This window comes from Cynocephalus volans, chromosome 8 (genome assembly GCF_027409185.1).
Source record: "Cynocephalus volans isolate mCynVol1 chromosome 8, mCynVol1.pri, whole genome shotgun sequence".
NCBI classification, from domain to species: Eukaryota; Metazoa; Chordata; class Mammalia; order Dermoptera; family Cynocephalidae; genus Cynocephalus; species Cynocephalus volans.
This window is the reverse complement of record NC_084467.1, coordinates 22,179,030-22,206,705: the sequence shown is the minus strand read 5'-3', so window position 1 is coordinate 22,206,705 and position 27,676 is coordinate 22,179,030. Positions and strand designations below refer to the sequence as shown.

Here is a 27,676-nt window from a genome sequence, read left to right as displayed (position 1 = left end):
GGGGCAGCGCCTGCGCAGAAGGGTCACGTGGTGGCTGGGCCGGAGAAATGGCGGCTTCGGGAGAGAGTGGGGCTTCGGGCGGCGGAGGCAGCACAGAAGAAGCGTTTATGACCTTCTATAGTGAGGTGAACCCAGAGGGAGGAATAGTGGCACCGGGGCGACCCCTCCTGGACCTATTTTCCCAGTGGGCGACGGCAATGGGCCGCTGGGCCTGGACCGTCGGGCGGCTCCTTCTGGCTGGCCTTGGGGCGGCGGGGGGTTGGGGGTATGTGTACGTCTCCCACTGATAGCTGCTGGAGGATCCCTGTGGCAACGAAAGAGCGGCCGGTGTCCGATGCATGCACGGAGACAGCGAGTGTGGCGAATTAGGTCCCTCTGTGTGGGCACAGTGCTCCAAGTTCCCGGAGTCGGGGGACTGGCAGAGGCTGGGCTCTTCCCGGCGGTGACTTAGCCTTCATGGCCTCCGTTTTTATTCTAAACAAAAACATTCTCAGTAATGAGTTGTATTAGTGGCTATTTACGTCTTTCACGAACGCCAGGCACTGCATCATGCCAAGTAGGCATATTACTCGCATTTTACAGATGACGAACCTGTTTTAGGGAGGTGAAATAATTTGTTCGGGTTCTTAGAGCAAGAAACAGCTTGGTGTCATGTTAGGACAGGAGTAAGCTTGGTCTGAGTCTCTTTTACTTTGCATCTCCAGTACTCAGTAAATATTTGTTTAGGAAATGAATGAATGAATAAGTGAAATGAAAGCATGCCGTTTGGAGTCAGTCAGAAGACCTCAGATTGAATTCTTGCAAGGCAGTTAACCTGTCTGGGACTGAATTCTTTCAAGACATTAATTTTGCAGATATTCAGGGGTTAATATTAAGAGTTTTGCCATAGATCCCTGGACCGGCCAAAACAACAACAAAACAAACAAGAGTTTTCATGAGGATTGGAGGAGTTACTATATAAGAACGGCTTTCATAAAATATAAAGCAGAAGCATCTTAGAGTTAAAACAAGGCTGAAGATGGGACCTCTCTAAGTTGTCATGGTTTGAGGAATGGAGTTGCTCCCCATCAGACTGTGAACTGTACTCAAAATTAAGGACCATGGCACATTCATCTTTTCTCTCTTGTATTTCTCGTTGTGGGTTTTTTTGGCGGGTGGGGGTATCTGAACCCTTGACTTTGGTGTTATCAGCATCAAGCTCTTACCAACTGAGCTAACCGGCTAGCCCAGTCTCTGGTATTTGTAACAGTGCTTGTTACATAGTAGTTTCTCTAAAGTATTAAATTTAAACATGGAAGCTAGCACATCCTTTATAGTCTGTCCTTTTGTTGTTTGTTTTTAGCCAGCTGGCTGGTGTGGGGATCCAGACCCTTGACCTTAGTGGTGGTATAACATTGCGCTCTAACCAGCTAACTGGCCAGCCTAGTCTACCTAATTCACTTGAGAGTCTTGATGCCCTGGTACCAAAGTTTATGGGCTTCTAATGACTACTCAGCAATTATAGTGGAACTTATCTCACTTACCATCTCTCAGCTTTAAAAAAAAAAAAAAAAAGAAAAAAGCAACCTTTATTTGAATTGGATGTGAGATAGTACCTAAGGAAGGAAGGATCCTTCAATCATTCAACCAATTTTTTTTTTTTTTTTTTTTTTGCGGGTGCCCTATTTGGGGATCTGAACCTGTGACCTTGGTGTTATAAGGCTGCCCTCTTAGCAACCGAGCTAAGTGGCCAGCCCCCATCAACCAATGTTTATTGAGCACCTAACATGTACTGCCTGTTTAGGTGTTGGATGTGGTAGTGAACAGAGGAGAAAATCCTGTCTTCATAGAGCCTGCATTCTACAGAGAAAGATAAAGCATAAGCAGACATACATACAGTATAGTGTCAGATAGTGATAAGTGTTATGAGGAAAAATAAATCTGGGAAAGAAGATGGAGAGTATGGGGGAAGTGGTCATGCTATTTCAGAAAGAGTGAAAAGGGGAGTCCTAAGAGGGAATGGCTTGCTTTTTTTTTTTTAAATAAGATGGCCGGTAAGGGGATCTTAACCCTTGACTTGATGTTGTCAGCACCGCACTCTCCCAAGTGAGCCACAGGTTGGCCCGGGAATGGCTTTTTAATGTTACTGAAATTTTTTCCTACCTTGTTTTGGCTATAGGAATAAAGATGGTATATAACATACCAGAGATTCATTTCAACTAGTATTCCAATTCTGACAGTGGCACCAAGGATGTTTTCCTGGGACTATCTGGTGTGTGTTCTTGGCATTGTCTTTAGGTCAGGGATTTTTCCAACTCTATAAGAGTTAGGTGGGTGGAGGTATTTGCTCCCTCCCATAGCAGGATTTTTTTTTTTTTTTTTAAATAAAGATGACCGGTAAGGGGATCTCAACCCTTGGCTTGGTGTTGTCAGCACCACGCTCAGCCAGTGAGCCAACTGGCCATCCCTATATAGGATCCGAATGCGTGGCCTTGGTATTATCAGCACTGCACTCTCCCGAGTGAGCCATGGGCTGGCCCTCCCATAACAGTTTTTAATGCTGCTCATAGTTCATGTTTCAATGTAATTGTATTTTTCCTTCCTTAAAAAGTTGTAAATGAAGTATAACCACACACAATTACCTCTTTCGTCAAGAGTGGGAGCTCTTTGGAGGCTGTGACTTATTTATCTTTGAATCCTATTGTTGCCTGCCCTGGAGTCAAACTGTTGGGGTCAAAATTCTGGCTTACAGGTTGGGTAATTGGGAGCAAGTCAGCTAACCTCTCTAAGCCTCAGTTTTCTTATTTGTGAAATGGGGATAATAGTAATATCTACATATAGGGTTGTTCAGATTAGTAAATACATGTAAAATTTTTATATTATTAAAATTCAATAAATGCTGTTGTAATTATTCCTCAAAGTGTTTAGCAAAATATCTTGCACATGTTTGCTGAACATGTCAGTGAGTATTGTGTTAAGATAGACAATTCAATTTATCATTGAACGTTATTAATGAAGTTTTTAACCCTTTTAATTTTAGGTGAAACAAATAGAGAAGAGAGATTCGGTTCTAACATCCAAAAATCAGATTGAAAGATTGACCCGTCCTGGTTCCTCTTACTTCAATTTGAACCCATTTGAGGTGAGCTGATTGATTTTGCTATGACCTCTGTGATGGAGAGCTTTGCACAGCTGCAGGCAGACTTACAGCAGAACACATACCTAATTTGTATCAGAGTTGGAATTGAGAAAAGCAGTAGAGTGAATAAAGTATGGAATATGTATAGTGCGTGGGTTGTCTTTGAACTTGCGTGGTTTTATTGGGAGCAGAGCTGAGAGGCAGCATATTAAGGAAAATGTCTTTGCCCTATCAAATATTCTGTCATCTTTTAACAACCCAGATGTAAAAGGATTTAATTTTAGCTGTGAAGGGGTGGCTAGTCTTGATAAATTTAGGATCCTTGTTTTAAACTATTTGTTAAAACTTTTCTGTTTCACTGCAATAATAAAATGCCAAAAACCTAACAACAACAAAACAAAGATCACAAGATTTTATTTATTTATTTTTTGCTTGGTCAGTAAGTTTATTGTCTTTATCTGAAAAACCGTCATAGAAAATTATTTGGTTTAGCTCCCAGCAGCCTGCTCCTGAGCTATGAGGAAGCTTGCCCTCTTTTGAGCTACCTGATTTTTCTTCTGGGCAAGGGACATTTTGGGACAGTTCTATATCTTCTTTTTGACTTCTTTCTGGGCTTCTTCTTATAGACCAGATTCTCTTGTGTACTAGCACAAGCTTTCTTATACATCTCCTCCATCGTGCCTGAGTCACATTGTTCTTTATGTATTGAGAGAATTGTTTCTTATAAGCATCTTCATCTTTTTCCATTAGGTAACGCATGTAATCTGCAACGTTCGGACCCATGATGTGCTTCCAGTGTACTTCTGCATTAAATTCTTTGCTCTCAGAATCATAACCAGGGAATCATTTGGTACTGTGAGGGATAGACAAGCTTCCATCCACTGCACTCTTTAGGGCCCCCAAAATTTTATTGCCAGTAGTAGTTCTGGCAAGGCCTGCATCCAATAGCAGGTGAAGGCATCAGGTTGACCATCAGTGCTTTTCTACATTGTATTCATCTCCAGTCACCTCCACTTGGCTTTCACAGATCTTGTCCATGCCAAACCTATTGAGAAGCCTGTGGGCCAGGAGCAGGCCAGTACAATACACTGCAGCACAATTTGTCAGGCCAACTTTCCCACCATATTTTGGTAATTCATGTGCATAAGCTGTGCAGACTATCATATCCCCTTCTATATGGGCATAAGCAATCTAACAAATGATATCTCTTTTAGTCACACAAACTATCACCGTGTATTTGGGCGTGTTGTACTTATTTTTATCCTTGATCACTAAGCGTTTCTGAGCATAGTAATCGGTTTTACCCTCTCGTTTTCTTCTAAATTTCACTTGGTATCTCTTAAAGTAAGCCTTATTCTTGACAACTTTAACAAACCCCATCCTGCAGAACACTCACAAGATTTTAGACAAGCAAATATACTTTTTGATTTCCATAATTTTATAACTTTAAATTTTTCCTGATTATAAAAGCAAATCATATTTATTATTAAAAAAACCTGATATACAGAAAAAGCAAGAATAATCATGTATAATCTTGCCTAAGAGAGATAGCCACTCCTGTTTATGCTCAAACTTTTATTTAAAAACAAGGAGCTTCATACACTTAATGCTATTTTATTTTTTATTTATTTTTATTTTTTAATTTAAAAAAATCCTTAAAGGTGAGTCAAATGCTATTTTATTTTTTAAATTAATTAATGTTTTGGTGGCTGACTGGTACTTGGATCGAACCCTGGACCTTGGTGTTATCAGCACCATGCTCTAACCAACTGCGCTAACTGGCCAGCCCCTCAAATGCTATTTTAAATGCTGTGTTGCTACAGAAAATATTTTTATACAACATTTTAAATAGTCTCTATAATTATATATAATTTACTTACTTAATTCCTTTCTTGTAGGATATTTAAGCTAGTTTCTTTGTTGTTTTATTGGCAGCTGGCCAGTGCATAAATGAATTTCTAATTGTTCACATTTATAAATAATTTTGAAATGAATATTGTTATATCTAATAAAATAACACTTAGAAAAAACTTCTGTCTTTTTCCCCCACTTAATTTTGTTGTGGTAAAGTATAAATAACATAAAATTTACCATTTTAATCATTTTTAGGTGTACAGTTCAGTGGCATTAAGTACATTCACAATGTTTTGTGCAACCATTACCACTTTCCATTTCCAGAACTTTTTCATTACCCCAAATAGAAACTCAGTACCTATTAAACAATACCTCCTCATTTTCCATCCCCCTAACTTGTCTACTTTCTGTCTCTATGAATTTTCCTATTCTAGGTACTTGCTATAGGTGGAATCATACAGTATTTGTCTTTTTGCATCTGGCTTATTTCACTTAGCATGTTTTCAAGGTTTATCCATTGCTTCTGTTTTTTGAAGAGTAATTTTTCAATAATTTTTTCATTTTGAAACAATCTCATATTCACAGAAAGGTTTCAAGTACAGTATGAAGGTCTTTCCTTGAACTATTTAAGAGTAGTCAGTATGAAGCCCCTGCACTCTGAAATACTGTAGTGTGTTTTTTCTGCATTCTCCTGCTGAACTACAATGTAACTATTGAAATCAGGAAGTGGACATTCAGAAATTGTCTCTATACAATCCTCAGACCCCATTCAAATTTCAGTAATTGTACCAATAATGAATGTCTTTTATAGCAAAAGGAGCCAGTCCAGAATCTCCTGTTAAATTTAGTTGTCATGTTTCTTTAGTGTACTTCAGTCTGGAATGGTTCCTCAGTCTTCTTGACTTTCATGACCTTAACACTTCTGAAGATCACAGGCCAATTATTTTGTTGAATGTCTCTCAATTTGGGTTTGTCTGTTGTTTCCTTATATTAGATTCAGTTTATTGCAACATTGGCAGGAATATCAATTCTTCTCTTTGCTACCTATAAAATGGTAGATTTTTTTATTTTTTATTTTTTTAAAGATGACTTATCAAAGTTTCAAGTCATTTATGACTCAGCATGGACTTGGGGTTTCCTGTTTTATTCAGTGGATTATAATTTGATATTTATTTTGATGCTCAAATTGTCACAAGTTTGTCCAGTGGGTTACCTTTCAAGCTAGCTCCTGTATGACATATTTTCATATGTCTTCATCATAGACATTCTTGTAACTTTTCCTGTCCAGCCTGAAATTAAACCATTTTACCAAGGAGCCTTGGTTCCTTTTATTTATTTATTTATTTATTTAAAGATGACCAGTAAGGGGATCTTAACCCTTGACTTGGTGTTGTCAGCACCACGCTCAGCCGGTGAGCCATGGGCTGGCCCTAGCCCTGGTTCCTTTTAGTGAAGAATGGTATATAGAAATCAAGAGTTGGGTGCCAAGTGAACTCATTGCTATTGGGATGTCACTGCTCCCAGACCCTTTTGGAAGGTAGAGCGAGAGAGAGAGAGAGAGAGAGAGAGAGAGTGTGTGTTTGTGTACACACAGACATTTATGTCTAATTTCAGTCCAACACTACAGGATTTATTCTAGTTCATAGTTTCCTTCTCTAATAATGAGAAATCTGGCTCCCACTATCTTTAATATATATATATATTATAAATGCACATATATATGTAGATATATATTTACTTATTTGATCTCCCCATATGCAGCTAATCTCCTGTTGCCTCTCATTTCATCATATGAATTTGTGAATGCCCTCCTCACCCCACTTTACTCTGACACCAGTCCTAGCTTGCCTCACTATGCAGAGACCTTCCGCACCACACCTGGGCTCAACACTCCTGTGCCAGGGCACCCTTCTCTGTGGTTGTGTACCTCAGCCCACTCTGGCTCCCTGCGCCTGTCCTCCATTCTCTGGTGGTCCTCTTCACTGCTCTTGGGCTCCAGCATTCTGCACCGATCCTCCTCACTCAGTAGGCATCCTTCCTACCCTGTTCTGGCTTTGATACCCTCTGTCAGGCCACCTTCCTCCATGAATACCCTCTTCATTTTACTTGGGCTCTGACTCTACACTGCAGGTCATTCCCTGTGTGGGGCTCCTCTTCACTCTGCTCAGATTGCAACTCCCTGTTCCAGGTCATACTTCCACATGAATGCTCTTTCCACCTGCTTGGGCTCTAACACTTTGTGTTGGTCTGTCTTCCTGCACTGGACACCCTCCTATCTAGGCACTCTCCTCCCCGTGCTCAGGTTTCCACACCCTGTGCTTGGCTGCCCTTTGTGGGAATTTCCTTGCTTGGGCTCCTGTGCCCTGTGCCAGACCACCTTCCCTTGTGGACAACCACCTTACCTTGCTTGGTCTGAAACACCATGTGGTTGGCTGCACTTTCACAGGCATCCTTCCTCATTTTTCTTGTGCTCTGACACCCTGCACCAGCCTACTCTCCCATGTTCCCGTCCTCACCCTGCCTAGGTTCTGATGCCCTATGCCATGTTGCCTGTCTATGGAGATGACCTCCTCAACCTACTTTGGTACTCTCTGTCAGGCTGCCCTTCTACAGATACCCTTCTCACTCCATTTGGGTTCCAGCACCCTGTGACTAACCACTGCTTTCTGTGTGGTCATCCTCTTCTTTGTCCCAAGTGGGCTCTGACACTCCGCTCCAAGCCATATGACTCCCACCCAGAGGGGATGTCTATGTTGCCTGACCCCATTTAATGGATTTGGATTGCATTGCTTGAAGGAAAGGGGGAGGTGAAAAGCTTGAAGAGTAATTAAAAAAAAAATTTTTTTTATTATGGTAAAATACACATAACACTAAATTTACCATCTTAACCATTTGTAAGTATACAGTTCGTCTTTTCTATTTCATATGAATGTGTGAGCCACTTTATACATGTGGGCATCATTGTCTTTTTATAAAGTTGCTTTTTGACTCTAAGTCAGAATTAGGTGTTTCTAGCGATTTAGGCAATCGATGACTTCTGTTTTTCATGCAACAACTATTGAGATACCTAAATAAATAAAATTTTTCTACAAAGGTAAATAGATTGGTATTTTTCTGGTAAGGAGAGACAATGCAGTAATAGCTGTCTTCTAAGTTATCAATTAAAATTTTAATAGTCTTGCTATCCATCACCTTACTAAGCAGAGGTAGAAAAGGGGGAAATTTGATTGGGAGTCGGAGGGATCTTATTACAGGAATCCTTACCCAGGGAGCATTGTGTGTGTATATTGTTTTTTGTTTTTCTTCCTGCCATCTCTACAGTTCCCTATTTGGACACATTTGTAACTGTTAGCCATTATTCAAGCATTTTTTTTTTTTTTTTTTTTTTTTGGCAGCTGTCCAGTATGGGGGATCTGCACCCTTGACCTTGGTGCAAGCATCTTTCTTATGCATTCTACAATTATTCTTAGGTTGAGGGCCCTCTCCTGTCTCCTTCCTTAAGCTTAGATGAGCCTGTGCCCCCTGCTCAGTTTGGCTCTGTTGTTCATGTTCCTTCTCTTGATTTAACCTGTAGGGCCCTAGCAGTCAGCAACACAGACTTTTTATGCTTATCTTGTTCAGCATCTTGGCAAGAAAGGTGTTTATCCCACAGGACTCTAGAACTTGCACATTATTAACAAGTCAGAGAGTTCAGGTGTGACCTAAGACTAGATTCCTATTTCGATTAGAAGCTCCCAAAAGGAGACCACTATTATAGCTTATTTGACTTCAGGAACTTATTGAATGCCACTGTTAAGCATTTTTGTTTCTCTGATGATCAGTGAGCTCTTTGAGGTCCAAGACTGTGGGTCTCTCATTGCTGTATTCTCAAAGACTGAGACATAATAGGAGTTCAGAAAAGCCTCCCAAGAATCTGAACAGACCTTGGTGGTGACAACAGTGACCCAGGGTTCTCACATGGCAAAAAATGGCAGAGCAGAGAGAGAGCTCCTCATGCGCTTTCCTTTTAAAGTCCTCAGAACCATGCCCTCGGTTGCCATTACACCATCAAATGGATTACTCTATTCACTATGGCATGGTCCTTACAATCTAACCACCTCTTCAGGACCTTACTTTTCAATTGCCCATAATAGGATTTCCCACTCTCAGCAGTTACAATGGGGATTAAGCTTTAGTGAGTTTGGAGGGGCATACAATCTACAGCACGTTGTAAACCTCAAATATACATAATGAAATTTATTTTAAACAAAAGGAACCAATTAAAGTTTATGAATTACGTTTGGTATGATTCGTTCTAAGCTATAACTTTTTCGAGGCTTTTTGTGAGGGTGGGAGGATTTCCATCTTCTCTCATTTATTTTGGACATCTTCTGGGGTTTGTTGGACTTTGGTTTGCCTCAGTCGATTCCTTTTCCCCAGAACCAATGTTCTTTGAATATTTTTGTATGTACAGTTCTTTCCTCTCTTCTGTAAATCTTATATGGCTTCCTTCTTTCTGTTGACTCTTTCCCAATTTCTTTTTCCCTTGGGAAGGTATGATGGGGGCACAATGACTCGTAAACATTTTTGTTTTAAAGTGGTTGTTCTTCCTTCTCTCTCACCCCTAATTCTATGCCTAGTATGGGGGTACTTCAAAAACTCTGTGGAAAAATAGAATTAAAAGATAATACAAATCTTTCCATGAACTTCTTTGAAGTACCCTCGTATTTGAGAACGGGTATGTGCCTGTGATTTAATGCAGCAGTTATTCTGCTTCATTGCCTGCCTGCTATAGGTTAGGCTGTTTGAATGTTTTGAAAAGTTGCTATAAATCTTGCTATTACTTGTTGCTAGGTTCTTCTAAGGCCCTGTAAGCACCTGACTAAACTTGGCAGTTTATTTTTCAGTTTATATTTCTCTGGTATGTATTTTTCATTTCATTTTTTCTCTTTGTGCTCCTCAAAAACCAGTTCCCAGTTCTACTAATGTTGGGATGCACTTATTTCTAAGTTGATACTGGTTCAGTCAGAGTGAAATGGGGCCTGTTTTCTGTATTTCTAACAAATCCTTCTCTCCTGCTCTTTCAGCACCTTCCTCAGGCCTTGAACACCAAATAAACAACTGGTGCTGCGTTGAATCCATTGACTACACTATGAAATTGTGTATTTCATATACAATATATCTGCTTAATTGTATATCTTATACCATTCCCTGTTTTTAAAAAGCACTTATGTACTAATTTTATTTTATTTTTATTTTTATTTATTTTTTAAAAAGATGACCGGTAAGGGGATCTTAACCCTTGACTTGGTGTTGTCAGCACCACGCTCTCCGAAGTGAGCTAACCGGCCATCCCTATATAGGGATCTGAACCCGTGGCCTTGGTGTCATCAGCACCACACTCTCCCAAGTGAGCCATGGGCCAACCCTTATATATGGTAATGTTAAAAAATAAGTTTCCCCTACTTATTTATCTTTGCATTTCTGGTACATGACATTGTGTTCAGCATGTAGTAGTTACTATATAAGAAAGTTCATGGAAAGATTCATGCTGACCTAATTCTATTTTTCCAAGAAATTCTGAAGTACCCTTGTATAAATGTTTAAATGAATGAATGTATTTGAGGTGATGGAGTCAGAATCCTTGGTGAGGAATGTCAACACCAAGATACCCAAGGTTAGAGAAAAATGATTAAATTTATTTGTTTAGGTCTGGCCAGTTAGTTCAGTTGGTTAGAGTGTAGCCTATGACCCCAGGTCACAGGTTCAGATCCCCATACTGCCCAGCTGCAAAAAAAAAGAAAAACAAAATTAAGTTTATTGGTTTAAAGTAGTGTTGCTCAAAATATAAAGATGTTCCCTCCATTTGGCCCTACCCCAGTTCTCCTGAATTGGAATCAGACTTTTCTAGAGTGGGTCCCAGGCATTGCTCTCAGGTTTCCACAGATGAAGTTCATTCTGGGTTGAAAAATCACTAGGCCATGTAAATTATAAAGTGGCTATTTCTGGATTGAGATGAAAATCAGAAGCTGGACTAATTTTTTCACTTTTGAGTTGCTATACTTTCCCCACCTTTGCAAAGGCAAAGGGGGGTTCCTTTTTCTTAATGAAGGAAGGAGAAATACAACATTTTCTTGTGGTGTAAAAACGTCTCTGGGTGTAAGGTAAATTATTATTTTTCGGATGGAGAGAAAGCAAACATTTTCTTAGTTGAGAGCCCTAAAACAATATGGCTGTTATTCTGTTACTGATTTGATCATTCATATTTCTTTCTTTCTTTCTTTTTTTTTTTTTGTCCAGTATGGGGATCTGAACCTTTGACCTTGGTTGATCAGTCATGTTTCTCGAGCAGTTTTTAGAACTGTGTGCCAGCCAGTGTTCTAGAACACATAGTATTATTCTAGATGCTGATTATAATATATATAATTATTGGGTACCTTTTAAATAGAAACATAAATTCTTTCAATTTCTTTTAAAGTTTTGATTTTGATTCTTCTAGGTTCTTCAGATAGATCCTGAAGTGACAGATGAAGAAATAAAAAAGAGATTTCGGCAGGTACAGTACTATTTCTCAGTAATAGATGGAGTTTGAACCTTTTGAAAACATATGAAGCACATAATTCTCTCAGGATTCGCTATTATGACTTGATATTTTGGGGCCAAATTTAACCTTATTATTATTTTTTAACTTAAGGCTGTGTAACTGTTCTTTTAAAAAATACTCATAGTGGGCCGGCCCGTGGCTCACTTGGGAGAGTGCGGTGCTGATAACGCCAAGGCCCCGGGTTCGGATCCCGTATACAGATGGCCGGTTTGCTCACTGGCTGAGCGTGGTGCTGACAACACCAAGTCGGGGGTTAGGATCCCCTTACCGGTCATCTTTTAAAAAAAATAAATAAATAAAAAATAAAAAATACTCATAGTGACATAAAATCTTAAATAATTTAATTACCATTGCTTACCTTTGAATAGAATGAATTTTATATCCAAATAGATTTTCTCCAGACCCTTACTTAAGAGGGATAAGAACAAGGTAGAATAATAGAGCTTGCATGGAGTCACAATTAACAGATCCTCTGGCTTCTAGGAGAGAACATGTCAAATAATTCATAACACTCTTTTAAGACCCCATTTCTTAATAATTTTTTTTTTGCTAACATAAATGAATACCAAAGAGATACCTGGTTTACTATTAAAAGTGCTTTTTAAAAGTTCTCCAGGAAAGGAGATCTCCTCTGATTCTTGTGCATTCTTATGTTTAATAACTGGACCTACAAAGTTTTCTAGTAACCTTTTATAATAACCTTTTCTTAAGTTTTTTATACCCCTTTTGTATTTCATATTTGAATAGGGCCTGACCGGTGTTGAATGTAATTCTCAGCTTCTGCATGACATACTTGTTAATATTCAGTGTTGTGCTTGCTTCTTCAATACAGTAATTTTCCCCCTGTTGCTGACTCATAGTCATCTTCTGATCTGTCAAGCCAAGATTTTAAAAAATCTTTGCCTGCTCAATCATTTCTCGTTATATAACTTTATAGCTTTTTTTCTTCCTGAGCTCTATTCTGCACTTATATTTAGCTTATTTTCTTCTAAAATTTCAAGTTTCCTAATATAATGCATTAGCAGTCTTTCCCAATTTAATGAGCAAGCATTCAGATCTATAGTCAAAATAACTTTTTATGTAGCTATGTAAAGAACTCTTTAATAAGTGCCAAGAATTCTTATGGAGTTGTTAATATGGCCTAATAGTTAAGAATTTGGGCATTGGAGCTATATGACTTTAGCTTAAATCTTGACTGTACCATTTACAAGCAGTGTGAACTCAGGCAACTTACTTTCAACATTTCTGTGCTTGTTACCTCATTTGTATATCCTTTGAGGTTGTTATAGGGATTTAAATGAGGTATTACACACAATGTACTTAGAATAAGTCTTGATGCATAGCATGTCCTCATTGTATGCTAACTATTGTCAATGTGTATTAAATAGTATATTAATTTCTTTGCTTGCGTTATTTCATCCTTACAGCAACCCAATTAGATGGAGGTACCTACTATTGTCCCATTTACAGAGCAGGAAACTGAGGCAGAGATAGGTTAAGTGAGTTGCTCAAGGTCTCATAGCTAGTAAATAATTGCTGTTGGAATTAGAACCCAGGATTATGGCTCCAGTAATGCTGGATTTAACATTAGATTCTCATTTGCTGTCATCCCTCAACACAATTTCTTCTGTTCCAACTAATTGGTTTCTGTCTGTTGATGACAGTACGTCAGCAGTGGTTCTTTTATTTTTTGTTGTTGAAGAAGACATTGTAAGGAGTCAGTGGTTCTTAAATGTGGATGTCTGAAGGAATCACCTATGGAAAATTGTGTGTGTGTGTGTGTGTGTGTGTGTGTGTGTGTGTGTGTGTGTGTGTGTGTGTGTGTGCGCGCGCTGGCCGGTAAGGGGATCTGAACCCATGATCTTGGTGTTACAAGGCTGCTCTCTAACCAACTGAGCTAACAGGCCAGCCTTGGCTTCTTTTAAAAGTTTATTATTATAAAAATTTTGTATTTAAAAAAGAAAACAGAGTAATAAATACCCACCATCTATATGCAACTGTTTGCTTCATTACCTATATAGTTTTGAGTAAATCATTGTAAATTGCAGACCTCATGATGCTTTACCCCTAACTGCTTCAGCCTGTATTCCACCAAAATAAAAAAGGACATTTTCTTGCATAACTGCTTATCACATGTAGCAGAATTGAAACTGATTCCTTAATATCATCTGAAACCCAGTCTAGTAGAGGTTTACAAAGTACAGATGCCAGAGATGGATTCAGAAGGTCTAAGGATAGAAAGTAGACCTCTGTATTTTTAAAAAGCTTCACAGGGTTGGAGCATAGCCAGAACTGAGAACCACTGCTTTATATTAGAAGTTCTTTTAAGGGCCAGCCCGTGGCTCACTTGGGAGAGTGCGGTGCTGATACCAAGGCCATGGGTTCAGATCCTATTAGGGATGGCCGGTTCGCTCACTGGCTGAGCGTGGTGCTAACAACACCAAGCCAAGGGTTGAGATCCCCTTACCGGTCATCTTTAAAAAAAAAAAAAAAAAAAAAGTTCTTTTAGGAATGAGATGATGTCTCATACCTGCTTTATCCCTCTTGGTGCTCAGTATAAGGATCACAACAGGTACTTGGTACTTTTCAGTCTCCCTCCTCCTCCAAATTATTACAACATCTTCATAATGCTAGACTTCCATTTGTTCTCAACTTTGTAATTAAAGCCCTGAATGTTTCCTAGTTGTACATTTACTTTTTGGTGCTTGACTTTTGTTAAAGCCTAGTATTTCTGGGCATTTTATGAGATCTGATAATTTTTATTTTATTTATTTATTCATTTATTTTTGACTGATAAGGGGATTGCAACCCTCGGCACAGTGTTGTCAGCACCATGCTCAGCCAGTGAGCGTACCGGCCATCCCTATATAGGATCCAAACCCACGGCCTCCGTGCTACCAGCGCCACACTCTCCCGAGTGAGCCACGGGGCTGGCCCGAGATTTAATAATTAAAAAAAAATGCTTCTAGCTAAGTCTTTTTTTTTTTTTGCCATAGTGTCCTAGAGCTTTTGGTTGTAAAGAGAGACAGTACAGGCTAGGAGTTACTAAGTGTTTCTCTTATTAACAAACCTAACTTTTCTTGTTGTAGTTATCCATATTGGTGCATCCTGACAAAAATCAAGATGATGCTGACAGAGCACAAAAAGCTTTTGAAGGTATTTGTAAATTTACCTGCTTCTGAGTAGTATATTGTCAGTGTTAGGGACTAACTGGTCCTTGTCCTAGATCAAGAAAAGAATGTATTAGTTTTATGTTCTGGTCATGAAGAAGCTGTGGTTTTCAGTAGAACAGTTGTCCTTCCAAAGCAGAATGTTGCTGTTTAAGTAGACCTTAACTTTGCTTTGTTAAAACTTGTGTGTGCCAACAAAGACTGTTATTACATAGGATCATTATTTCTTTGAACATAAAGAATATTGGAAATATTGTATCACCGGATTAAATCTAGATGTTGTATATTTAGCCTTGAGTGCATATTTAATTTTTCTTAAGGCTCTCAAGGAAAGTCATTGCTATGAGTTTTTTTTTTTTTTTTTTAATTACCTTATCAACAGTAAATAAATTAACAAAGTAGGGAATGCTTTCAGATGACACAAGTCCATTTGCACTGCCTGAGTATAGTATAGTTCAGACTTTTAGAGGGTGTTTGCAGAAACAGTTAACTTCAATGTTTTGCATTAGCTGTGGACAAAGCTTACAAGTTGCTACTGGATCAGGAACAAAAGAAGAGGGCCCTGGATGTAATTCAGGCAGGAAAAGAATACGTGGAACACACTGTAAGTATTTATAGTGCTGCTGTATTTACAGGAAGTATCAGCAAGCCTTGGGCACCTTGTAGGAGGGAAATATTAACATAGTAATGCCTACTGGCATAACTTGTGACTGCATATATGGTCTCCACCACTTTGCTTTGGTGGTCATAAATAGTGTGTGCCTAAAGTTATAATTCAGCCCTAAGAGAAGAGCTCAGGATGAGGAGTGCTAGGACACTGGGACACTGCTCTTACCTCTTTCCCTACCAGTCCTGTGTTGTGAAGAGAGGGCTCTTGCTGCCCTTTTATCACAGACTGCCACATTACCCCATTCTGAGAATGGAAAAGTGAAGCAGCTGTGGTGACACGTGTCTTGATTTTTACTCTTATCCTTGTGAAAGGTTCGGAACGTAGGTTTGAGAAAGGCTAGCAAGGGGAAGTGAGTAAATTTTTTTTAAAAATAGGAGGTATGTGTCCATATTAACAACAGGGTTGGGAAGGACTCAGTGGAAAGAAATTTAGTTATAGCTGGTGTTTTCGTGGTTATTGTTGTTCTTGGGGCATTACATAAATCTCCTAAGTAGTGGAGAATGTTAAGATGGCTTGCTTGAGGTAAGAAAGGTCTTTGTTTTAATTTTTTACTTGCTGGGACAAGAATCTTGAGGCCATTTATAAGAGCTTTTTCAATCGGGAGTGAATGTGGATGTGACTTTTCATTTGAAGAGTTTTGGAATCTAAAACAGAACTTTGTAGTCAATAATAGTAATTAATTCAGTTTAGATGAGGAAAATGAGTAAAAAGAGGAGACAGGGCTATACCTATGTTCTGCCAGTCATGTTTTGGAAATGGCACTTGTAGGTTCAATCCTGGTAGAATTCAGAAAACTGCCTGACACTTTCTCCTTAAATCATTGTGGCAATTACCCTTCCTCTATATTTTGCTTGTAAGGAAGTCATCTTTAGGCTTCCTGATCACAAGGTGGCAGCAGAGCCTTTCTGAGCTTGGAAGAAACCTGGCTTTTTGCTGATGTAGACTGGTTACTTAATGGAGTAGTGTCATTCTTGTGTGAATGGGTGTATTTAAATTTTTTGGATCTCAGTTACGATCAAATTGATTAAAAATATCAGTTAATGTGATGTGACAATTATTGGTTTATGAGTGTTTCACAATGAAAATTATCAAGAATGCAGTTGTAGATATGCTAGAAAAACACTACTTATACTTAATGCCACAAATTCTGTAGCATCTTCTAAAACTTGATAAATACATTTTCTTTACCATAAACACATAACCACAAGCAGAAAAAGATAATTGGGTGATCTGGTCAATGTATCAAAGGCTCTTTGAATCTGGCTAGGATCTGATGAGTTGGGAACAACCCACAACTGGTCCCCTTTCATCCTTCCTGGTATATTGGATTTTAGATGCGGTTAGAGAAAGGACACATAGTTCTAGTTTTCCTTGATTGCATTGCTGTTTGGGGGGTGGAGGGGAGGTTCATCTTTTTTTAATGCAACTTTTTGTTATAGAATTACCTACAGAAAAGTGCACATATCATATGTGTACTGCTCAGTCGCTATTGTCAAAGTATGGGTGCTCATCCTTTGATGAAAAAAATTCTTTTTAGGTGAAAGAGCGAAAAAAACAATTAAAGAAGGAAGGAAAACCTACAAATGTAGAGGAGGATGACCCTGAGCTGGTAAGTTAAATATGTGAAAAGCCACCTTGTGTGATTGGGTCCACTGATTGGTGAGTTAAACAGAGGGAAGCCTAAAGAATGATGAATACATGCTATAAACATTTTAACTTAAAACATGTGAATGTACATTCATTCACCGTTTTTCATTTTCATTTACTCTCTTTTTGATGTAGGGCTATGGCCTTTTCTTTGAGTAAACAACTTTGCAGTTGACTATTTTATAAGCCATACATAAAATATTATCTATAGTTTCTACTTTTTTTTTTTTTTTTTTTTTTTTGGTGGTGGCTGGCCAAAGCAGGGATTGAACCCTGGAACTTGGTGTTATCAGCACCACACTGTAACCCACTGAGCTGGTTAGCCCCTATAGTTTCTACTTGGAATTTCTTTTGAAGTACATTGAAAACTTAGGTACTTGTGAAGCAAACCAAGAGCAAAATCCTGGATTATGATTTTTTTTTTTCTTCCTTTTTGGCAGCTGGCTGGTATGGGGATCCAAATCCTTGACCTTGCTCCTATCAGCACCATGCTCTCCCAACTGAGCTAACTGGCCAGCTCTATCATTCTTTTTTCAGTCTTTTCCAGATGTCTCACCTATAACTAATTCAATAGCAATTATCTTTAGGGACTCTTGTCTGTCGAATCTTCAAAGAAACAACAAACATTTATTTTTATAACCACACTTACCAATTAAATTACTTAACTATAATAGTAGTTGCAACTGACATAGACAGATTTGGGAACAACACAGCTGGCTCTTGGTAAACAGATAGCTCATCGTGCTCCAGGTGATGTTTTACAGAGGAAATGGAGAGCATTGATTAATCCTTTGGGTTATTTAGTGGAGATTAGTTGAGAGAGATTCTGCTTAATTATTTATCTGATTGTCTCACTAGCCTAAAAAAATTTTTTTAGGGGATGGCTGGTCAGTGAGGGGATCTGAATCCTTGACCTTGGTGTTACAGTTGACCAGTATGGGGATCTGAACCCTTCTCCTACTAGCCTGAAATTTTTATTTTATTTATTTATTTTTTGGAGTGATACTTTTTTAAATTGATTACACACATTTATTGTGTACAGAGTTGACTATCAGTATTCATGTACAATATGTAATAACCAAATCAATATTATTAGCATGTTCATTATTATAAATTGTAATTATTTTTTGTGTCCCTTACCCAATTTCTCCATAACATCCCTCCCCCTGAAAAATTTAAAGTCATCTTAAATCTTATCACATACTTATCTTGTGTTTTGTCGTTTTTTTTTTTTTTTTTTTTTTCGTGACCGGCACTCAGCCAGTGAGTGCACCGGTCAGTCCTATATAGGATCCGAACCCGCGGCGGGAGTGTCGCCGCGCTGCCAGCGCAGCACTCTACCAAGTGCGCCACAGGCTCGGCCCCTTATCTTGTGTTTTAAAGATTTATAAAGGACAGGCTGTCTTGCTAGGGAAACTTCCTTGCAGCTTCTTGCTGCAGTGACTTTGCTAACAGTGAATAGTCTCATCTTCTTTATGGTGATACTGCTTGAGAACAATTAGGTCAGCTTTTCTGCTAGCCACCTGATTTGGGTTTACTCTGTTCCACTATTTTAGTATTATCTCCTCAATCCTATTTTCCCTTTCCTTAATTGTCCTCAGTCTTTCTGAAGATGTTTACGAATACTCCTTGATCATCCTAAGTTGTTAAGAAACTTAACACTTTTTAGTTGCGCTTTTTCCTTATTATAAAGGAACATCTGTTAATGACAGAAAATTTTGAACAAGCAGCAAAATATAAAAAATTAAAAGTAGCCAGTATCTGTCCATCAAGGAGAGTCTGGAACTTTTAGAGCTATTGAAATATTTTACAGACTCCTTCACCCCTTTGATGTTTGTACTTATTTGGTTAGTCAGCATTGCTTTCACTGAACGGTGCCTGGCTGGTAGTAGTATTAAAGAGAAGTGATAGAAATTTGGGGGCTCCTTTATTTCCCTTTTTTTCTGTACATCATTTTTTGCTCTAGTGTTTGATTTTAGGATATAGGCCCTACTAAATCTGCATGATGGATTATTTTCTGTATTTCCATGTATATTTAAAATACTTTTTATGGAGCTGTCTGGTTACCTTAGTTGGTTAGAGTGCAATGTTACAACACCAAGGTCAAGGTTTTGGATCCCTGTACTGTCCAGTTACCAAAAAAAACCAACAAAAGAACCCCTTTTATCTGGGGAAAAAAGTTTTAAAGATAGAGCAAGAGTATAAGCTCTATTGAATGTAAAGAATTAAAAGCTGGTGGTGATTTTATTAACTTTGTATTATAGAAGCTAGGTCAGTTATCTTCATTTATTTTTCTGTAATTCTTACAAATTCTAATAATAACCTCCATTCCTACCTACCTTTGTTGTTTTTTTTGTTTGTTTGTTTTTTTTAACTGGTAAGGTGATCTTAACCCTTGGCTTGGTGTTGTCAGCACCACGCTCTCCCAAGTGAGCTAACTGGCCATCCCTATATAGGATCTGAACCCATGGCCTTGGTGTTATCAGTACCGCACTCTCCCGAGTGAGCCACAGGCCGGCCTCCTAGCTACCTTTGAATGACTGTTTTATAATACACTTTAAGAAAGGCTCTTTGCCTTACTGTTTTCTACCTAATGCTGTGTTACCTGTTTCTGTTAGTGTGTTTAGAGTATAAGTTCAGATGTATGCAACAGAGACACAAAATGATGGTGGTTCGAACAAGAAAGAGATTTGTGTTTTCTTTCCCGTAGAAGTCTTTGGGGAGTGTGGTACTAATACACCAAGGTTAAGGGTTCGGATCCCCCTATTGGAGAGAGACACACACGCACACACGCACGCACGCACGCACGCACACGCACACGCACACGCACACGCACACACACACACACAAAATCTTTGGGAAGATGGCTGCTGGTATGGCAGCTCTGTACCATTTGTTATCCAAGGACCCAGTCTACTCCTTTCTGTGGCTCTGCCAATGAGGATGTTGCCCTCATCCTTATTGTCCAGGATGTCTCATTACCTCATCCATGTACCAAAGAGAATAGAGGGAAGGAGGAAGAAGAAATAAGCCTTCTCCCTCTAAGAACATTCTAGAAGTTGTATACCTCATTTTTCTTTATATCCCATTGACTGAAACTTAAGTTACATGGCCACACCCAGCTATGAGGAAGCTTGGGAAATACAGCCTTTTATGTTGGGTTGCTTGTGCCTTAAGATATGGGGTTATAGTAGAGGGGACAGCTAGTAGCTCTGCCACAGTCAGTAGACCCTTGAGACTGGTCTGCTAGATAACAACTTCATATTCCTAGTTCCTAACTCAGTGACTGGCACAGTATGGATAATTATAAAATATTTGTGAAAGAAAGAATGAAAGTTATTTTTGCAAGCTCTTTTGAGGAAAGCACCCTCCGAAATCTTAAGTGGTGGTGATGGGTGTAGAATTTTTTTCTTGTTGGTGCTTTTTACTAGAGCTAGGTTCCTGTGTGTCATCTGCATGGTGAAAGTGGAAAGATATCATAGGTGGATGTGTTTTTTATCTCCCAAGAGAGACAACATCATTTAGTGGTTCTCTCTGAAGAATCTTTTTTTCTTGCTGGGTTCTAATCTGCTTTTGTGTTGAGATCCAACTGAAAGTACTTGACTCAAGTTGCTAGTAAAATATTTAATTTTTTTTGTTTTTAATTTTCTTATAGTTCAAACAAGCAGTGTATAAACAGACCATGAAACTTTTTGCTGAGCTGGAAATTAAAAGGAAAGAGAGAGAAGCCAAAGAGATGCACGAAAGGTACATATCAGTGATTTCATTTAAACCATATCTAAATACCTAGATTAACATTGATCTTTGGAGATTTTCCTAACAAAGGAGTTATGTAGTATATTATTTAAGAGACTGGATAAAATAGTTATTCTGAAACAGCCAGGCTTTTGAATCATCAGGGTAAGAAGTTTTCTCTTTGACTTTTGGGAAATATTGGATAGACCTGTCCTTAGGGAGTTTATTTATAATCAGAAGTGCTGCATGTTTTCTTCCTGACTTCATGGCATGCAGTAGGCGGAGTTATTGAGGCCATTGTTGGCCAGAACCTTTTGTGGGACTAGTGGCTGCAGCTTTGGTAAATATTGTACAGTATAATCACTTACAAAATGTTTATTCTAAATTACGATTTCTCTTGGTTATCAGAAATATTGAGGTTAGTTTGGTTTGTGTATTTTGTATTGTTGATTGGTGTTTAGCAATAACTATATTTTGCTAGTTAAGGTTGTTGTATGAAATGTCCTTCTTTTGGGATAAGGTTTGTCCAGAGATCCTCTTGGGTTATGACTTCTGTTATTATAATGGTTATACTGCTGAAATAAGGTGGCCTGTGTTCTAGACATTGCTTTTTCACTGACTGAGCCCCAAACCCCACTGTTGGCTGGGCCTTAACTACCTTATCTGTGTATCTGTGTAATGGGGATATTTATATCTTTTCCCACATCCCTGCCCACGGTCTCATCTGCATGTTTTAGAATGAGACCATTGTGAAAGTGCTTTGAGCCCTTTGCAGATAACCATCTTCATAGATTTCTAGGGAATTGGTTTACTTTATTTATTTATTTAATAAAGAAAAAACAAAATGTATTGCTTACAGTTTTAGAGGCTAGGAGGTTCAGTGTTCAGGGAACATGTCTGATGAGGGTCTTGGTGGTGGCAACAGTGACCCAGGGGTCTCACATTGCAAGATGGTGGAAGCAGGGAGAGCAGAGAGAGTGAGACAGATTCTCCTCTGGGAATTGGTTTACTTTATATGCTAGCTTCTGTGTAGAGATGCCTTCATAACTTGTGTTATTAACACAACCTATAAGTATCATATAAATAGTATTGTTTGGTTTTCCTTCTAGGAAACGACAAAGGGAAGAAGAGATTGAAGCTCAAGAAAAAGCCAAACGAGAAAGGGAGTGGCAGAAGAACTTTGAGGTAATTTCCAGGGTGGCTGGGGATTCTTATCCCAGACTAAGGAAACTTAGTTGCTGGGGCATTCCCAGGACTGACTGGGGCAGACAGTCAGAGAGAAATGGGGTATGTGGGGAAGAGTGGGAGCTGTAAAGAATGAGTCTGGTCTGGCTCAGCCTCCTATAAGCTCCATAGGCTTAGCAAGGGCAGTGTGGATCCCTGAATGGTTTTTTAGAAATTGTAGTAAGCACAGCTGTCAAGTGGGCTCAAGAAAAATGGATTACACCTTTAGTTTATAGTGTAAACGTGGAGTAACGCCCTACTTAGAGGTTTGTTACCCCACTGAGTTCTTGTGACCCCAGTATCCTGCCTAGAGAGAGAGTTAATGACTTTTGAACTTGGCTCTTCTTTGATGCCCTGATTACATCCTTCAGGTGCTAGGCCCATTTCTGGATTGTAGCAACATTTGGTCTTTTCTTCTATAGGATTTAGGACTCAGGGTAGAAGTCGGCTAACCAGAGTTGATGACTTTTTGTTTCTGTTTAACCTCATGTATGAAGAGAGAAAATGAGTAGGCTTGATGATAAATGAGGCAGGGATCCTAGCGGCCCTATCAGCACAACTGGCTTGGCATTATACTGGCTTTGGGTCATTCATCCAAGGTTGGGGGCGGGGGAATAGGAAGGTGTAGTGGAAAGAGTGGCTCTACTGCTGGCTAGCTGTATGGCTTTGAGAAAACAATTTAGCTACTCTGAGCCTCAGTGTCATCGTTTGTGAAGTGCTGGTGGCATACACAACATGGTCAGCTTTTTGTGAAGATTAGAAACAAATAACATATGCTTAATATCTAGCCCGGAGATTCCCAACAAATGGGGCCTCGTGTTGTGATGAGTATTACTCATTTTATCCTCCTCTTCCAACCTGCAGCCATCCTGCTTTCTAGGGATGGTGTGACACTTCCCTGGGCCTCTGGAAGTGGGAGAAAAGCTCTGCTGTGTTCTACTCTTGGATTATGCTGGAGGGCTGAAAAGGGCTGGGCTATAGGACGGTGGGTGGATGGCAGGGCAGGTTCAGTCCCTTCCTCTTGTTAATTAGTCTCCTCACCTCAAACTTCTTTTGTGCTTAGGAAAGTCGAGATGGTCGTGTTGACAGCTGGCGAAACTTCCAAGCAAATACAAAGGGGAAGAAAGAGAAGAAAAATCGGACCTTCCTGAGACCCCCAAAAGTAAAAATGGAGCAGCGTGAGTGACCACCTGGGGTCACACAACCTTCCCCCACTTATCTTCCTTCCTGCTTTGAAGGACTCATTCTTTTCTCCCACTTCCACCCCAACATAGAGTAGTACTTGCTTTTTAGTTCATTTTGTTTTCAATACAATTTAATATCGATCAGAGTAATTCTTTTGTACGTTGAAATAAGGGGCTCAGTTTAAAAAAGACCATCCCTACCCCCTACCCCTAAACAACCGGGATTGGAAGGTGTCACCATTGGTGCTGCCTTCTCTTCCTACGGCCTGTAACTTAATGTTTTGTACTTCGCTGAATTGTGATGGTTAGAAACTTCGTGTATAGTTTGTGGAAATCATCCAATTAAACATATTGCTTAAAATGGTGTTGCTGTGACTTCAGAGACAAGCCTGGGCTACTTTAGGAATCCCCTTTTCTTCAGTTGCTTGCTTCTGGGTGTGCCACCCTTGGAAGCCCCAGGTCAGATGGGGAAGGCAGTATGGGCACACAGAGCAGTCACTTGATGCCCTCACACCCTGTGGTGGCTGGCATGGGCTCTTCCGTCTGACTGACCAATCAGTGTGGCATGAGGCTCTGAGCCAAAACCTGTTCACTTTCCAAAGAGCTATCCATCCTCTATCCACTACCATTATGTCCTAGCCTGTCTGCATTTGTTAGTGGCAATATTCTTGATATATAATAAATTTTTATACTCAAACCATTGATGTACTCTTCCCTCAAGTATTATTCCAAGGGTGGGTCCCTTGTCTGGCTTGGCTCAACCCCAAAATGCTTTGGGGTTGGACCGAACTGGTTCCCTGCCACTCACTTGCTGCACCTTAGTTTCTTCATCTACAAAATGGGAATATAAATTACTGTGGTAGCTTTTAGGGAGGATTAGCCATGGCATATGTAAGGTAACTCTGGCTGGCCAGTTAGCTCAGTTGGTTAGAGCATGGTGTTGATAACACCAAGGTTCAGGGTTTTATCCCTGTACAGGCCAGCTGCCCCCCCACCCCCAAAAGGTGACACGTGAAATGCGAAGCTATGAGAAACTGGGTGACTTGAAACTAGACTTTTTGCTTTTTGCAATGTCTTGTAGACAAGTAGACAGTTATACTGATTATGAAAGACACAGTGTCTTATGGTATCAGGAGATACTGCAACTTTGATTTGCTTCTCAGTGGGAGGGAACAGAAGTTTTGGTGTCTTACTGTTCTTCCAAGTATAGGTGAGCACATCCAAACCACATGAATTAGAGTGCAGGGGTGGGTGGGAGGGTGTCACTCTGGCTAAAATGGGACCAAGGCAGAGGGAGGGAAATGTTCAGTCACCCTGCAGAATTGATACTTGTCATGAGATAATGCAGACTGTCCTGTGCAGGGAGCAACAGCGATCTTTACTAGTCAGGCAAAGTGACACCCACCTCACTGCAGCATGTGAGTACATACACCCACCCTTTCCTTAAAGGGTAGGTGGTGGTCATTCAGTTGAACCATCTGCAAGCTCATCTGCATTTAAGGGGGCTGTGCCAGCAATCAGCTACAAGTGTGCTTATTCATTCAACAAATATGCTGGTTTAGAAATAAAATAGTGAACGCCAGAGGACCCCTGCTGCCCACTTCACAACTGGGGCACTGGGCCAGTGAACAATGCATCCATGGCTCTGAGGAGGCGGCCCTTGATCGTGTTCTTAGCAGCCAGAGATTGTTTCCTGGAGAAAGTAATCTTTTTAAAATTTGTAACCTAGAGGCTGATGCATCAGTTAGGAATGTTTCCAGCTGCAAGGAATAACTGGCAGAAATAAATAGGGGAATATTTTGTTCACATAAGTCTGGAGGCAGGTAGTTTCAAGTATCGTTCATGGGCTCAACAGTACCACCAAGGAAGCAGGCTCTTACTGTGCTGCCCCTCCATCCTCTCTGGAGGGCTTATCATACCATTGCTGCAAGAAGGCTGCGGAAGAACCACACCTCATAATAACTGCCAAGCAGGAAAAAGTCATCCAGGAAGGAAGTTTTTCCCTAGAAAATGTCATTGGTCAGAAAACAGGTGGCATGGACACCTAATGTTAAGTTTGGGAAAGCAGCAAAGGCGAATACACAGGCCATAGAGCAAGCCTTGTTACTTGGGGCTGGGCACCAACTGTTTCTAATAAAGTTTCGTTGGCAAGGAAGAAAGGGAGAATGTCTGCTGGGAGCAACTAACAGTGTGTGGCACAGATGGGTAGGACTACAGAGGTGGTTTAAGTCAGAGGGAACAGCATGCGCAAAAGCCTAGTGCTAAGAGCCCTTTCTTGGAATTGAACATTCTTTGTTATACCTGGAGCACAGAAGTGGGCTGAGGTGAGACCAGCGGGATCATAAAGTCATATTAAAGAATTTGGGTTTTTTTTTTTTTTTTAAAGGCTTTTGGTATTTTATTTTATTTATTTTATTTTATTTTATTTTTTTTTCTGTCTTTTTGTGACCGGCGGTACCGCCAGTGAGCGCACCGGCCATCCTTACATAGGATCCGAACCCGCGGCGGGAGCACTGCTGCGCTCCCAGCGCCGCACTCTCCCGAGTGCGCCACAGGGTTGGTCCAGAATTTGGGTTTTAATCAGGATATTCTATTTTCCCAAATGGACCAAAGTCTACCTATATCGTTTCTGGTACATTTTAGCCACAGACCCACTTGGAAGATCAGCAGTGGTCCCAGTCCATTCTCATAACCCTGCTCCATTCAATCTTTTCAGTGATGACCTAGCTAGGGAGAGCGGTGTGCATTGGGCATTGAGTTGAGAGGCAGCATAGTCAACACTGGCCTCAAGAGCGGGGTGGTGGTGGTGGTTGTGGCAGCCTCTCCAGCCCCTTCATCTGTGAAGCTCTTCGTGCAGGAAAGGATTGCTGGTGGAGAGCCAGGGCCCAGAGAGAAAGGCTGGATGAACCACTTCTCTCTTCTTCCTGTGGTTTGCTGTAAATGATGGGGCAGATAACCATCACCCCTGCACCTCCCACTGCACACAATCGCTGCCCAGGGGACTACTGTGGGCAGAGGTGAGGTAAATGGCGCCAGTCAGGTAGGGTTAGAATCCTGGCACTTGTACCTTTAAAACCAAGTGTATCCACCAAAAGCATCAGTCACCTTTGGCACTCTAGTCACCTTAATCCCCCACCCCTTGGCTGTGGCCTCTCACCTGCTTCCTGGGGCAGCCACAGCCAGGCCTGACCTTCTGGCTCCTCTGGCTTTCCTGAAGCCCCAGTGGAGGTAAGAGGAAGTATGTGGGAGGCTGTAGATGTTTCTGTAGTTGCTCTGAGGGTGGAATCCCAGAGAAGCAAGATTTGCTCCTTTCCATTTCCTTCCCCACTCTCCTAACCCTGTCCTAGTACATCTGGATCATCTCTGCCCCCCCTTGCTGGAGATTATCAGCACTTCTCACCATTGGAATCAGGGGCTCAGAGATCTAAAAGAGTATCATGGGATGAACCCAGGAGGGGCTTGGAGTCACCTTCTTGAGTATCTGCTCTGCCACTCACTAGCTTTGTGACCCTGGCAAGTCATTTGCCCTCTCTGGACTTCAGGTCCTGCCTCTTTGGTAAAATGAGGGTCAAAACCCTTCCTCCCTTCCTGTTTTGTGAACTCTAGTGAGATTCTGTTTATTGTAAAAAGAACAAGCCGGGCAAATGGAGGCAACAGGCCTGGGTTTGGTGTCAGACAGACTGGAGTGTGAATCCTGGCTCCACTATGAGCTGGGAGACCTTGTGCAAGTCTTGAAACTTCTCTGAGCCTCAGCTTCCTCATCTCTCACATGTGTTTTCTTGAGGGTTGAGGAGATCAGGGAAGCCAGATGCCCAGCACAGCTGCGTGCAGAGTAGCCGCTCTGCCCTGTCCCAGTCCCGCAGCATGATGTTCCCTGCTCTAAGAATTGGGTGAAAGACCTGAAGATTTCGGACACCTGACATATTGTTGAGAAGACATTTTCTGTGCTGGCTGGTTAGCTCAGTTGGTTACAGTGTGGTGCTGATAACACCAAGGTTCAAGGTTTGATCCTTATACCGGCCAGCAGCCCAAAAAGAAAAAAAAAAGACATTTTCTGGTTTCTCTGAAGCCAGATTCATGGTGGGGTGTGGGTGTGTGTGTGTGTATGTTACAGACCCAAGAAACTGAGGCTCAGCAGCGATGTTCAATGGAGGGCTCAAGCCAAGGACCAGAGGCAGCAGTCAAACCCCACTCTAGTGGATTCTTAGAATTGTTATATGAGAATGTCCACCTATGCCATAGCCCAGTTTGCTTTCCTCTGTGGCCTATGTGTCCTGTTAAGCCCAAGCAGATATTTGGGGGAGGGGTGGTGCGGAGGTCGAGATAAGGAGCACCTTTCAGTGCAGTTCTAGGCTTTTGCTAGAACTGTGGTCCTTTGCCTTGGTCAGGCCAAGGGTTTGTCTTCTCTCTCAGACTGGGGGTTATGAGGGCAGGGGATGGCATTTTCTCCCTCTCAGCTGGAGGTGGCTTCAGAAAGCAGCATTTTCTCTT

The 27,676-nt window shown here is 40.5% G+C and overlaps 1 protein-coding gene and 1 pseudogene across 1 annotated transcript; one reads left to right on the top strand and one right to left on the bottom strand.

The window, feature by feature from the left end:
- The first annotated feature begins 16 nt into the window (after positions 1 to 16).
- On the top strand, positions 17 to 23,546 carry DNAJC8 (DnaJ heat shock protein family (Hsp40) member C8). The gene is made up of 9 exons (XM_063105351.1): positions 17 to 125; positions 3,020 to 3,121; positions 11,451 to 11,507; positions 14,645 to 14,711; positions 15,235 to 15,329; positions 16,933 to 17,004; positions 20,698 to 20,789; positions 21,887 to 21,962; positions 23,065 to 23,546. Exons 1-9 carry the CDS (start codon positions 48 to 50, stop codon positions 23,185 to 23,187), a joined length of 762 nt encoding a protein of 253 aa, XP_062961421.1. The 5' UTR covers positions 17 to 47; the 3' UTR covers positions 23,188 to 23,546.
- Positions 3,607 to 4,498, bottom strand: LOC134383871 (large ribosomal subunit protein uL18-like; annotated as a pseudogene).
- Positions 23,547 to 27,676: the final 4,130 nt, after the last annotated feature.

Excerpts from the sequence above, each read along its gene's own strand:
- DNAJC8 (XM_063105351.1), top strand. The coding sequence starts at position 48 with ATGGCGGCTTCGGGAGAGAGTGGGGCTTCGGGCGGCGGAGGCAGCACA. Across the intron at positions 15,330-16,932 it reads AAGAATACGTGGAACACACT|GTGAAAGAGCGAAAAAAACA; the intron begins GTAAGTATTTAT and ends AATTCTTTTTAG. Across the intron at positions 17,005-20,697 it reads AGGAGGATGACCCTGAGCTG|TTCAAACAAGCAGTGTATAA; the intron begins GTAAGTTAAATA and ends ATTTTCTTATAG.